General features: G+C 43.1%; 1 protein-coding gene across 9 annotated transcripts; it reads right to left on the bottom strand.

Annotated features, from left to right (window-relative positions):
• Positions 1-6,266: 6,266 nt before the first annotated feature.
• LOC109769558 (GDSL esterase/lipase LTL1) lies at positions 6,267-11,410 on the bottom strand. 9 transcript variants are annotated; one of them, XR_012189551.1, is made up of 9 exons: positions 10,786-11,409; positions 10,064-10,191; positions 9,720-9,962; positions 8,993-9,077; positions 7,960-8,089; positions 7,507-7,598; positions 7,044-7,422; positions 6,915-6,959; positions 6,267-6,453 (listed from the first exon to the last, which is right to left on the bottom strand). XR_012189551.1 is itself a non-coding variant. In XM_020328291.4 (5 exons), exons 2-5 carry the CDS (start codon positions 10,142-10,144, stop codon positions 8,082-8,084), a joined length of 417 nt encoding a protein of 138 aa, XP_020183880.1. In that variant the 5' UTR covers positions 10,145-10,191; positions 10,786-11,410; the 3' UTR covers positions 7,699-8,081. The 9 variants fall into 9 exon arrangements, 2 of the variants coding, with proteins under 2 accessions (XP_020183880.1, XP_020183879.1); XR_006666295.2 differs by having other exon boundaries at positions 7,970-8,089; positions 8,987-9,077; positions 10,786-11,401; XR_012189549.1 differs by having other exon boundaries at positions 7,044-7,399; positions 7,970-8,089; positions 8,987-9,077; positions 10,786-11,401.
• Between the last annotated feature and the right edge of the window lie 2,704 nt (positions 11,411-14,114).

Genomic DNA, 14,114 nt, shown 5'->3' with positions numbered 1-14,114 from the left:
TGTGCCCCTAAGGACTAGTGCCCTGGAGCCGCTGTCATCACCATTGAATCCTTGAATCGATCTGAAGAGCCTGACATCAAATATCGCCATTGCATATGCAGGACGAGAAACCCTAACCTCGCTGCCCCAAGGAGCTACAGGAATCTACGCCGGAGCTCCATCTAATCTATCCCAATGGACGAACTTGAGGAGGATCGGAGCTCGGGAGACTAGCTCGAAGAAGGAGCGCCGCCATCCGTCCAAACGCCGCCCCAGCGAGGACTAAAACCCTACCTATCTACTAGCGGGAGTTGAGACACCAGGATTATCCTCCCCACCACCGGCCGCCGGAGCGACAGGCGGAGGGGAGGCGAATCCACGGGCTCACCGGCGGAGATCGAGTGGAAGAAGGCTTTCCCAACTCACCTTGGGAGAGAGGAAAGAAAAATTCAATTTTCACCATTCCCATAGTTTTGTCGATGCTAAGAAGAACTATTTCATATAGACGGGCGGGCGGATGTACATGGATTAAAGATAGCTTGTAGGTCCCCGTAAAAAAAGTTTATAGATTTGCAATAGATTGGAAAAAATTAACATGAAAAACATGAAAAATACTCAATGGCTCATCATAGCTTTGTTACCTGCTCCCAAGGGCAAGAGAACATGCTAACAGGCATACTCTTAAGTATGCCTAAGCACTCGGTGTTGGCAAAACACAATGTCTTGGCCATGGGCGATGGTTTAGATGTACGGCGTATTCCTCCGGCGACGGTAGCGATAGGAGAGCAAAGGCGAGAGCATGGGGAAGCAAAAACGAATGAGGAGAAGGAGTTGTTCCGCCGCCATTGTGGTTGTGTGGAAGAGAGGAGAGAGGAAATAGGGAAAGGGAAAACATTGATGGACGGTTTAAATATTCTCAGAAATTAGGGTTTCCTTGGTAGGCCTTATGGGCAAATTATGGCACACCAAGAATAAGATGGCGCTGCAAGTTATCTTTCTTGGGGGTGCGGCGGGCCGGACACGGTCATTTCATGAGCATTAAAAGCCCAGGGTCATCGCAACCCCATAAGCATCCACTACATGATGCACAGTTTGAAAACCAAACCGATGACCTAACCGATCGAGGAGCATCCAGCGTCCGCATTTCGGAAGTTGTTGGAGGAGTAGCACTATAACCTCCAGATCCTGGAGGATCATTGTCAAGCGGAGGATCAGTTGGAGACAGAGCACGTGTCCGATGTCGTCATCATGGAGATAGTGGAGGCGGACCCAACAGTAGTCAATGTCAACTTGGTTGTGTACGAATCATCACGCATCGACCACGCCATCTTCACCGTCTCCCCCGATGAGGATTCTGTTGGAGCTTCCCAAGCAGGGACCCACCCATAGGCTACAGAGGATCATCGCGTAGACCCTGTCAGAGCTTCATGCAGAGGAATCGATCGGCCTTCTGCACATGTGTCCATCGATGGGCCCTGCCGCAGCATGACATGTGGTAAATATCTTGCCTTGCTTGGGATGGCATTGCCGCTCATCGAGGGTGGGACATCATGTGGGAGTGGTTGTGCAGCTCGTCCATTCAACGACGCCGATGGTGAGGAGGGCGACGCTTGATTTTAGTGAATTGAACGTTTTTAGGGCCCTTCATAGCCAAAATATATTTTGAGAGCATCAATGTGATTTAATGTCCTTATTTTTTTGGTTCTTCGTATGTTCAGTGCCTCCTAATCGCATTCATTTGCTTTCTGGATGAATGGTGTTCGCTTATGGACCTGCCTGAGTAAGGTACCTCAAGTGTCTAACATACGAAGATATGCTCTTGCATTGGAGCCATAGGGAGACCAATAGAGGAGCTCTATATTCGTCACAATGACATACTTAGGGATTCAAACGAGCGAGGGGTCATCGAGGACTGCCAATAGAATGAAAAAATGCATGCTCAACTGTCATGTTTGTGTTGAATCGTACCCCTGGTTCCATTTCATTGAAAATGAAACCACAGACGGCCATTTCATTGAAAATGAAACCACAGACGGCGTCCAGTGCCCCGGGCTCGGCTCCACCAGCTAAAAACCATGTAAAATTCTCTACATGTTCTCCAAAACTGCCATGCCGGTAGACAGCCCGGTCGCTGAAACAAACTATAGATAAGAAGTTGGATAGGAGCCCAACAGTGCACCTATTGCAGCATCGTCCTGAGAAAAACACATGAAGGAGTCATTGGGCAATGGGTTCAATGCATGGCAGGTGGCCAGCTAGTCATGGCGTACCTATGGAGCACGGTCGAGTGTGCTCAGCGCGTTTTCTTCAAAAAAAAGGATAAATGGTGCGCCTTGCTTCTCGGTTGCCCGTGGTGCAGTAGTTAGCCTCTTAGGTTAACGTGTTGTCGTTGCCTGATATCTCATTATAAGTTAACATTGGTAACGGTCCCCTTTAACTTCATAGTTGTCCTCACGATTCCGAAGTGAATGAATTTAAAGGTCCAATGAGAAGTGTGCCATTACAGGTTGTAATTTTGCAAATCAATGAAACGTGTTCCATGCATCTTGTTTTGCCTCTATGTTGCATTTCTCTATGCTTTCTTCCCAAGACAAGCAAGATCAACTAGTCGAGCTAAACTAACATCATAGTGTATGTTTTCATGTCATAGGCATACCAGATACACAAGGCAGGTTGCACGCTACCAGGGCTAGCTGGTTAGTGGAGTTTGTCTTTGTCGACCTGTGATTTTCCAGTTGTGACCTATGGATGGATGGCCCTCATGCTTGACTTGCGTGGTTGGTCCGTGTATGGGCCATGTGGAGGTGCTTTGGCCACCCGGCTTGCTGCCATCGCAGCCCCTGGCCGGATGGCGTGTATTCAGACGTCTGCCCCGCTTTTGGACACCGCGGTCTGCCCGGCTATTGTGTTCAATGTATGTGTTTCTGCATGTGCCCTATGATCATGCTCTTCCCTTAGGTTTACTTGGTCGTTTCACTCCACTTCCCTTTGCGTGTGTCATGTTGGGTTGATGTTAGGTTGTGTGTGATCACGTTATCTGGACGGATGGCGTGTTTTGGACCCCGGGAAGTTCATGAAAACGCATTAGGGATCCCCAGGTGGCCATCTTCATGGTTTATTCGGCTCTTGGTGTGCGTCGGGTTGGATTATGCCAAGCACCTCTCCTGCTTTGTTTCCAGGTCAGTGGAGGGTCGTTGCTTTCCGGTTCCGAGTTAGAACAAGGTATATCATGAGCTTATTGCATTATAACTTTCCACAAATCGTCATGCTTGGACACAACAATGCGATCCTTAGAGAACACGGTATCTTGACCATCAATGGAAGATCACTTGTACTTAGGAACGCTTGCTTTAAGGCCTTCTTTCACATTCTTGATCACCATGATATGGTTGAGCTTTACGGATTTGATCTTCAAGAGTTGGATGACTTCACGGCTTGCAAGATAACCTTGAGGAACAGTTTGAAGGTTGAGACTCCGGATGGCTTCACAAAGAGAAGGCCGACTTGGTTGAAGCACGAGGTTATTATAATAGGCTTTGCAGCTAAAAGCGTCGGCAATCACATTTGCATTGCGTGGACTATGGGCAATACCAGCATCAGAATTTGTTGCTCGGTTCGTCTGATTTGGTGTTACCTTGGTCGGCATGCGGTCATATGATGTTCTTTAACGGTTTACACAACAAAGTATGGGAGTGAAATAACAGAACATGACCATACTCAATTGCATGCCCGACGCCTGCCATCTGTTGTGGGGGATGCGGTCGGGCTTTCTATCAACCCAACTGTTGGGTTTCCCTAGTCGGCCCAAATCGGTACTTTCCTAAAACGTATAAAATAAAAAACCAATGTAAATAGGTTTTCAAACAGTACTTTCCTAAAGTTACGTCCTATAATTAGGTCATGCATTAACTCCATCAAATTAAATCAAATCTTAACTAAATTAAAACTTTCCTTGCCTTCGCCTACACATACCCAAATCAAATCAAATCTTACCAAACAGTACTTTCCTAAAATCCTAAATCAGACAATACTTTCCTAAAATTACGTCATGCATTAACTCAATCAAATCAAATCAAAATTTTCAAAATCTTAACTAAATTAAAACTTTCCTTGCCATCCCCTACACACACCCAATCAAACTAAATCTTACCAATTGGTATTTTCCTAAAAACGCTAAACCAAAAGGTACTTTTCTAAAATTACGTCGTCCATTAACTCAACTAGTACAATGCCCGTGCGTTGCCACGGGCCTTTTAAATTTTTTTCTGATTGCATACATAAGCTATGCACTTCCAATTTCACATGTATAGAAAAAATTTACAGTAACAATCGAAAAATGTACTTGATGCAATGTATTTTCATTATTCCACCTCACTTACATCTCCTAAAATATCAGGAATATTGTCTTCAGCTTCCTTCGCACAGTACTTGAGCAATTATAGTAAAAAAATCTTCGTTGACTTGTAACCATCTTACATGAGTACTTCATACAGTTAGCATGAAGATTTCACATGAAAATGTAAGAACGTGCAAACATAGAGTACTCAACTTGTAAATGGGATGGACCAATTTTTTACCATTCCATGAGAGCATATTAAAATCAAAAACAAAATAATTCAACACATTAATGGAATAAATAAATATTTATTATCTAGATTATAATGATGATAAATAATTGTATGTATCTTGAATATAAAAATAGAATAGACAAAAATGAAAAACCTCCCGCAAAAAGGAAAAGCCACTCCTCGCCTCTCACCACACAAGCACATCACACATCCCTTATCCCCACCGCATAAGGCACAACATCAGCAACTCACATGGCGTAGTCTTCACCTTCTCTCCCTGCCACTGCGCCTCTTGTCCCGTCACAACACGTCCCCCGGCTCCTCTCCCCACCAACCATCGCTTCCTTTCCCTGTCTATGGGTCGATCTGTAGCGTAGATAAGCGACAATTGCTGGCCTAAATTCTATTGTCTGCATGCAGTGGCTGATGGACCACGCCCGACCGAGGAAAGCAGCAAAGGGGCTATAGGTAACAGGCATCGACAACGTCGGTGGAACCAGAAACAATGCCATCAAACATGAGCGACGACCTTGACCAAGCTCCATGTAGGTTAGTTCTTCCCCTTTCTTGTCATGTTTTGTCCCTGTTCTCAAATGAATTATTCATATATTCAACAAACGTAAAGAAAAATAATAATCTCATGTGTATCTATCAAATAAAAATTGTGCAGCAAACTTGCAGTGAACTTTGCTGATAGTGAATTTAATTGCTTATATGATGAATGCAGAAAGAATTTCTAAGAGATAGTAACAACTGACATGAAGTAAATCCGGTAGTTCATTGTTGATTAGAAATGTATGCTAATATGGCTCAGAGATGCAATAGAACAATGGAAGGGTTGCACTTGAAGATCAAATAGGACAACTCTGAGCAGTCTATGGTCACAAATTGTTTGGGCCCTAGATCTCAAGCATCAACTCTAACAGGAAGGGAATAAAGTGAACCAACTTCACAAGAAACAAAAATATTGGATTTCTATTTATATGATATGGGAGTCATAGACAATTGACATGTGATGATATTTCATGCTTGTGATGTGGTAGATAAATGCATCTCCTCGTCATCTTTCTATTCCCCTCCCTATCTCACAATCGTTTCTTCCTCGTGTGTTTCTCATGGGGCCAAGCATAATCATTGATATGAATAGTCATTAAAATATCAAATCACTACAACCAACAACCCATCATCTGCTCCAAAATTGACCACAAGAAATAAACCAATTGCCAGAGACTGAAGTACAACCAAGGCTTCAGATTGCAAATAAAATAAAATAAAATGTGCTCCATTATTTTAGCTAAAATAACGGGAAAATGTATTATTAGTTTTTTTTCGCATTGCCAGTGATGTATATGCTTGTAACATAATCACAGTCTCTTAAAAAATTAACATATCACTTCTCATTTTAGAAAGTTTTGAGTGTTACAGGCATATAAATATAAGACTTAACTCAATTGCCAATAATGTGAGCTTGACTGAACTAATGGATAGTGTGATGCATTCCCCAATCATTTGACTTTGAAATTTCAGAAATGGGAAGATTATAACTAACCAGTTGAAAGAAACTTCAATCAAAGATGCCAGTACAACTCCACCGAAAAATGCTATGAGAGAACCTACTACCAGTAAAAAGGTGTCTGCAAGAACAAAACAACATAAGTATCTTTTTCTGCGTATTTCATTTGTCAGTGCGGACCACTTACGAAATCTTGAAACAAAATACCTGTGCAAGGAAGAAGACAGAGAGTAGACAAGGGCACCATGGTGTGCGTCAAGGAGACAACCACCTTTCCCAAACTCAGTTTCCTGTTTGTGTGTCTTGAGCCTTCAGGGACAATGTTCTTTTTCCTTCCTCATTTAGTGCCAATAGCAGGTGGGTTGGCGTTTGATTGATGTGCCTCAGTTTCTTCTGGAAAAGCACATTGGCTCAGCTTCAGCTTCACATGTAGTTAAGTGAAGAAGAAGAAGAAACGATAACACGCGGTATATATGTCCATACTTTAGTCAGTCAAAGTAATCTTTTTGAAAGTTTTGTTCAGCTATTGAATTTATAAGTCGAACATATATTATAACACTAAAAGCCTCTTCTGCTGCTCCATCAATAATAGTCCAGAAATAGCAAGCAAGTGAACAAAATACAGTGATGTGTGTGTAGATTGTCAGGATTCATCATTGCACATCATTTTTATCTGGATACTACATATGCAAGCACATGATATTGATATGCCACATTTCTGAATAAGCGCCATATTTCCAGCTTGCTAAAACTCAAAAAATACATAAGCTCGGAAAATGCATGAACAAAAGAAAACTCAGAAAATACAGAAGTTCTAAAACATGCAGACTTGTTCATACTAAATCAGTACCCACCTTTACCCATCAATACTACTTGTTTATTTTGACGAACTGTCAAACCTGTAAGGAATTTGTTTACTTCTATAAATTACAGAAATAACATTATGAAAGATGCATTTAGGTACAGAGTTATAGGTAACTAACATGAATTGGATCTTGTAGGCCCCTGTTACCTGTATATATCTGTCCCAAGTCTTAATAGCTCCAGCTCTTAGACAATCATAAAAACAATGTTAAATTCAAATGCCTTAAAAAACCACATGAATGAAATTTTGTATCGACGTGAACAACTATCAAGTCACACACCAAAAACGTCTATTACAGGATAGGAATTTTGTTGCTTCCCTCCAACCCCAATTGTAATCAAATTTTGACAAAAGAATGAATTACCACAGTGATCAATCACCTGAAGGACTTGAAATCACAATGATCAATCCACATTCTTCCTCAGGTCTTTACTTTGAAACCGGGTTTGCCATGCTGCTTACAAAAGAGAAATGCTAGAAGCAAAAACTTTAGGTCTCTAGCAAGTCCAAAGTCAAACAAATTCAGAAGTTACTTCCAGTTCATTTCACTAACTAAGCCAAAACTAATCAAGGCAACTCACATGTGGGGAAATCCTCAAATTTTTGCAGTCCCAACTTAGAACTGAGAGAACTAAGTGAAAGTAGCACCTTTCTTCTACGCACCGCAACGGTCCTGTATGAAAGAAAAATAAGAGTGTCACTTGGCTTCACCATGTACCTATATTTTGTTAGCCCCGCGACGCAAGTTGAGAGGTGATTCATTTTTCAAGAGAATTAGTCAAACTCTAATATCTTCACCATGTACTGAACTTTGTCGAGATGAGATGATTCAGTTGCCTAGTTTACAAAGGTTAGATGATCTGATTTGATCAATTTTCCACTTAAACTAAATATCATTAAACTTCCGTTCAACTAAGCAGGGTGACATTCTCGGAGGCGTGGTGAACTTTTCTTCAGAGGTAGTTTTATGTTTCTTGCTTTTCACCTCTGCATTTTGGGCACCACCCAAATATATTTAACAAGAAAATACTTACAGTACTAAACCTGACCATTCCTTGAGAATACACAACAGGAATCATCAATATTTTCAACAACGGTCTGGTTGCCTCTAATGAGAACCATGCATGTTGAGTTTCCTTCTTCTAGGGGCCCAAGATTAGGTGCCTGCAAAATAAGTCCCAAACTAAGGTACAGTACGGAAACAAAATATCCAAAATCGTATTAAAAAATATGCTATAAAGCAGCGAATGCCAACACTCTGTTCTACCCTTTTCGTAATCAAGAAAAGCACCAACAGAGCACGAAGCCAAGTAATGCATAGCAGATGAGTACGTGGTCCTAGAAATGACAATACCTTTACAATTTAAAATCAAAGATATCAAGAACGTGTTCTGTCTACAAGTACATATGCACTTTAATTGCTTACTTCTAGGCTTCAACATGTAATCTATTTCCAGGAACCTCGTTCAGCTAGCAAGATTTCTCACACGATATTATTTTTTTATAACCATATAGACTCAGTAACAATCAAAGTCAAAGAATGGTTGCCTGTGGTGGACAATCACAGTAACAAGATTTCTAGACTCAGTAACAATATTGTCAAGCATCCGAGTATCTTTGTTTTGATAATCAGGATACATGTGGTGGATAAACAGGTGCAGGAGCTCATTATTTAGGTGAGTGCAGATTTTCAAGTATCAGCACAAGAAACTCTTCTGTTGTAATACACTCTAGCTATGCCTGAAACAAATAGGATTATTGGAATGGTTTGCTCAACAAATTGTTACCCGAGTATTCACCTTTGTCTATTTTGAACAAATGGGTTGGATAGATTAGTTAGTATTGCGTCAATGAAATAAGATACATGTCAAGAAAATAATATTCAAACCTTCTTTCTCCGACACTATGAGAAATTTAGCTCTCTGACATATATAGATGAATGCATTATGAGAAAGTTTATCCCAACCATGAGAGATTGAGATTTACTCAATAGGATAGCTAAAACTTATAAGCAACCATTTTAGAAATGTAATAAAGACCTAAAGTGCACTCTCAAGTTACCTTTACCATAGTTTCTACAGAGGCCAATCCAATACCTCCCTGAATTGTTTAGCCCAGCACTGCTGGCCTCTTTTCCTTCATCCATATCACCCTGCAATGTAGGAAACTCGACTGAAATATTAAGATGTATATGAAAATCAGAATTCAAGCAGTTAGAATTTAGTAATGAACAATTAGGGTACTGCATAATATATTGCAATAGCTCATTAGGGTTAGGCCTCCGCAGTGAAGATGTCTCAGACAGTTACTCAAAGTGGCTATCAACCATGAATAAAATCGTTTCTCGCTTCATGGGCCAACTCTTACCAGAAACAGTGTGTGCTTCTGATTTCGGCGTGCAGAACACTACAGGCCGCGTGTCAGTTTATTGCTTGCTGAACATACCACCCAAAAATGACTCCACTACAAAAATGACTTCAACGGTGCTACCACCCATCTCTCTCACCATCATATCAGGCAGGCAGGCGGGCAGGCAGTCTACAGACTCATCTCTTTCCACTACTGTTCTAGCCGGCATGCAGCAAACATTTCATTTCCCTGTCTAATTTTGGGAATTTTAGGTCTACCACTCTTGTGCACCATACTGACAAAATAGAAGACAAAAAACGTCCTGGCAATTTTTCACCTTGAATGCTAATCATGTTTTACAAATGCAATTATGTTTTGGAGCAGAAATATTGCATGTTTGGGAATTGATTAGTGGTAAGTAAGAGAAGAGGTTAATTATTATTACCGCGAGGACTTTCTTGTACTCGGAGATGATGAAGTGGACGTAGTCGTGGATCTCGAACTGCTGGGACCTAGCGGAGAAGGGCACCAGGTAGTAGTTGTTGACGAAGTCGTTGCCGCCAAGCGTGATGAGCACCAGCGACTGGCTCACGCGCTCCCTCGCCGCGTCCTCGCCGACGTACGCCGCTAGCCTCTGCTGGTAGTCCTGGAAGTTCTGCAGCTGCTGGGCGATCCTGATGATGTTCACCTGCACACGCACACATACAACATTATTGTCATCTCCATTGCATTATTGTAGATACGTATACATGATTCGAGCATGTGTGTGTGCGTGCGCGTGGAGCTTACGAATTGCACGCCTGTGTCGTTGAGGATGCCGACGCCGGTGGACGCGAAGTTGGCGCTGACGAGCAGGTTCTCACCGCGCATGTAGGGGCTCAGGTATGGCAGCGCGGGCTCTGCCCCGAGGTACTTGCCTGATCAAACATGTGGCAATGTCAAGAACTACTCTCCCAACCGAAAGAGAAATGGTGCAGAGGGGAGGATAACGTAGTGCAGGGCCGGTCCTGAGATTTCAGGGGCCCGAGGCTAGGTAACACAAAGGGGCCCTAATGCCACATAAAATATGAGCATTCATATTACCATTTTCTTGCCGAAAGATACTCCGTACACTATAACCTATGTTGCAAACATGTGACCTATCGAAAAAACAGGATCATAAACAGTAAAGGTAAAAGTTGCTCGCTCTTGTGATCTTGTCATCGACACTTATATTTCGAATATTAGGTAAACAAGGTACACTTTCATGCCCACTCAAATTGTTATCATCCTAAAATTTTCACTTGTTTTTTTAACATTAACTAAAGCTAATTCTGGTTTTTTAACATTAACTAAAGCTAATTCCTCGTAATTCGAAGCAGTTGTATCTATTCTAAAAACTGTCAAATTAGGAGCAGTCTTGCTAATTACTGGAGCAAGGCATGGAAGTAGCAAACAACACATATGACAGATGAAATTATGAACACTACTGATTAAATAAAAAATGCAAAGCAAGGCAGGGAACAAGGTACCTGATCTGTACTCACGTGGATGGCTAGAAAATTAGAAATTACAAGATCTTGTTGCTGCTTACAAGTCACCAACAAAAATCCATGTTCCTCTTTTTAAATCCCAATGAACACGATTAATCAATCGGAGAGCGAGACAGACAGATGTAGGAGGATGACCAGCACGAACGAACGAATGATTTGAGAAGCATGTAAAAGGAGGAACGGGATATGCACTACATAGGAAGTACAGTAGATGGGAATCTGTAAAACGCATTACAGCCAAAACTCACAATTAGAGGAAGCGGACGCGAAGAGATGGAATAGAATCCAAGGAAACTGCGCGCGGCGTGCTGCCGTACGGCATGCGCCAAGCTGAGAAATAATCGATCCATCACGAGGTCCTCGGCCAAGCGGCGACGGACGGAGTCCACGAGGCCCTCGCCTCGGCGCGCGTGGTAGGTTCCTGGAGGCGATCGATCACGACCGCAGGGCGCCGTACGCTTCGTCGCCGGTGACAAGCTTGGAGGGAAGAGAGGGATGGAGCGGCGGCGGCGGCAGGATGGATCTGCGGTGGCGAAGGGATGGAGGGCGGTGGCGAAGTGATCTGGTGTGCGAGTCGTGCGTGCGACTGGTCGCTCGAGGGCAGGAGGCCTCGCTCGTGCGATTCGTTCTCGGGTTTATTTTTTGCAGGTTTTTTTATCGCTGGTTAATTTTCGTAGATTTTTTCTTTGTTGCTTGTCTCGGGCGCGATCGGTGGTTACGAAATGAAGAGCGCGGGGGCTGGTGGAGGACTCGGTACGTGGTTTTTTCGGTTCATAGCGGGTCAGCGTGAGGTGGGAGGAGGTACCAAAAAAGGTACCAAAATAAACCGAGTGAGGTGGGACAAAAATAAACCTGGAACGGAGACTACCAACTGAGACATTAGGAGTAGAGATTCACTACTGCAGGATGCTGCTAATGCGACACTACGATCAAAGACCCTTTGACGAAATTGTGCGCATGCATTAATCGCAAACGGTGATGTAAAAAACCCGTCAAAAAAGATGCAAAACGTTTGCGATGGTGGAGACATCAAATACGGTTCAATTTTAGTTGCGTGTACGATGCAGGGCATATGGTTGATCCATACAAACTGTTTGTAATGAGATAGAACAATAGAAACGTGCAACCATATCAAGGTGTGTGCGATATACGGCATACAGTTCGCTCAGATGAACTGTTTGCTATTAGGGAATGCAACAGAAACGGTTAGCCAGATCAAAGTGTGTGTGATATACGGCATACGGTTCACTCGGACGAACTATTTTCGATTAGGGAACACAACAAAAACGGTTCAACTTAACAGGTGTGTGTGATATGCGGCATACAGTTCACATAGATGAACTGTTTGAGATGAGCCAAAAGAACACAAATGATTCGTGTAAATAGGATGTGTGTGATACGCGGCAAACAACCCACTCGGATGAACCGTTTGTGTCGTGGACTTAACATGGCAGATGCCCTAGCAAAAGGGCTTAGGTGTGGAGCCATCGCAACTAGGTTAGCTTAAAAGGGGTTAAACGGGACAAAGGACACAGAGAGTTTACCCAGGTTCGGCCCCTTTCAATGAGGTAATAGCCTACTCCTACTTTAGGTTGTATTGCTTGGGCTTCGATTACCAGGGAGCGAATACGCTTGACCTAGTTCTCGATCGATTGTTCCTTGAGTTAACCCGCCGCCGGGTCACCCATTTATATACAGCTTGATGCCGGCGGCTTACAAAGTCCCGGCCGGCTCATACAAGATGTGTCTGGCTTGGTATCTAACTAAGCTTGCCTTACAATACAAGTCAAACATATGGCGGCTCACACCCGTGGGCCTCAAGTCGTCCCCGGGTCTTGGGCCTTCAATAAGCTTGCTCTATGAACCGCCATCTTCATATCTTCTTGGGCCTCTTCATCTTAAAGCCGCTAGCGGCATGACCCGGCCCCTCCTGGGCGGGTCATACCCAGTAGTTATATCCCCAACATTAGGCCCTAGGTTGATTTGAACTTGTTCACATCAATCTTCAGTATTTGACTTAGTAGAATCTTCCATCGTCAATTCTTTACCATTTCATTGTAACTCGCCGTGACATCACATCTCAGAATTGTGTTATCCCGCCATGACGTCATCTCACTTTAACTTCGCACAAAGCCCAGAACATCTCAATAGATTTTTATCTTTAATGGACCTCCCGAAAATCGAGGCGTCCGTATAGCCACATAATTATTTTTTCAGCCTCCTCGATTCCCGCGCATGCCATTTACCCATCTCCTTATAAATAGGGACAGGGGGCCCCTGGTTTCACTTTTATCCCTGCCTATTCTTCTCCTTCCTCGGGACGACCGACGCTTCCGGAGCTCCGCCGCCTCCATCGACTGCATCAACCTTGGCCGTTGCATCATCCCGACCTTGACCAGAACACGGCGGTACCCCTCCGCAGTTCATCAACATCTCCAGGTACATACTTCGACTCGTATCAGATCTGCGCTAGGGTTTGTTTAGTTCATCGGAGTTCATCGCCGTTCTCCCTCTGGCTTCTTTAGATTGCATAGCTAGATCTAAGCTCGATCATCAAAGATATGCGGTAGTAGTTTCAGCATTTATTTTAATAACAAAAACATCCCTTTTGTAGAAGATCTCATCTGAGCACATGAACACTTCTGCCGCCGCCACCTTAGGTTTAAAATTTATTTGCATTTTCTGAACTGCTGTAGATCCAAAATCATAGCACCAATCTGCAGAACTTGTTTGTCCATCACTTAGTAAAAATTTACTTTCCAATCTGCTGTACTGCAATCATGGGGGCGACTTATATGATAAATCATAACCCGCCATATACCATTAGTCCCCTTGTTAAGCCGCCAATATTCGCTCACAATCCATATAACCTGGCACAATCTTCTGGTTTAATCATGTCGACCTTTGTAGCACTTAATTTTTGATCACTGGTCGGCTTAGCATCGCAATCCTTAACGCAACAATATTTTCCTTTGTAGTCAAAAAATGTCTAAAGCCAAGATCGTCACTTCATGCAACTGGGTCATTTCCCGGGTCACCGAGGAAACATTGAACGAATATGTTCAAACGGGCGTCTTAGCCAAAAAAAATGTCATCCATTGGAGGGTCCCAGGCACAGAAACCCCTCCTGAGCCCAAGGAAGGTGAAGCAATTGTCTTTACTGATCATCTGCTCCGAGGTTTTACCACTCCCGGCTCAAAATTCTTCCGCGGCGTGCTGCACTTTTTCAAGCTCCATCCTCAAGATATCGGGCCCAATTCCGTTTCAAACATCTGCAACTTTCAAGTGTTCTGCGAGGTGTACCTTCA

The sequence above is a fragment of the Aegilops tauschii genome, chromosome 7, assembly GCF_002575655.3.
Source record: "Aegilops tauschii subsp. strangulata cultivar AL8/78 chromosome 7, Aet v6.0, whole genome shotgun sequence".
Classification (NCBI taxonomy): domain Eukaryota; kingdom Viridiplantae; phylum Streptophyta; class Magnoliopsida; order Poales; family Poaceae; genus Aegilops; species Aegilops tauschii.
The sequence above is the reverse complement of the archived record's forward strand: the minus strand, read 5'-3'. Positions and strand labels throughout refer to the sequence as shown.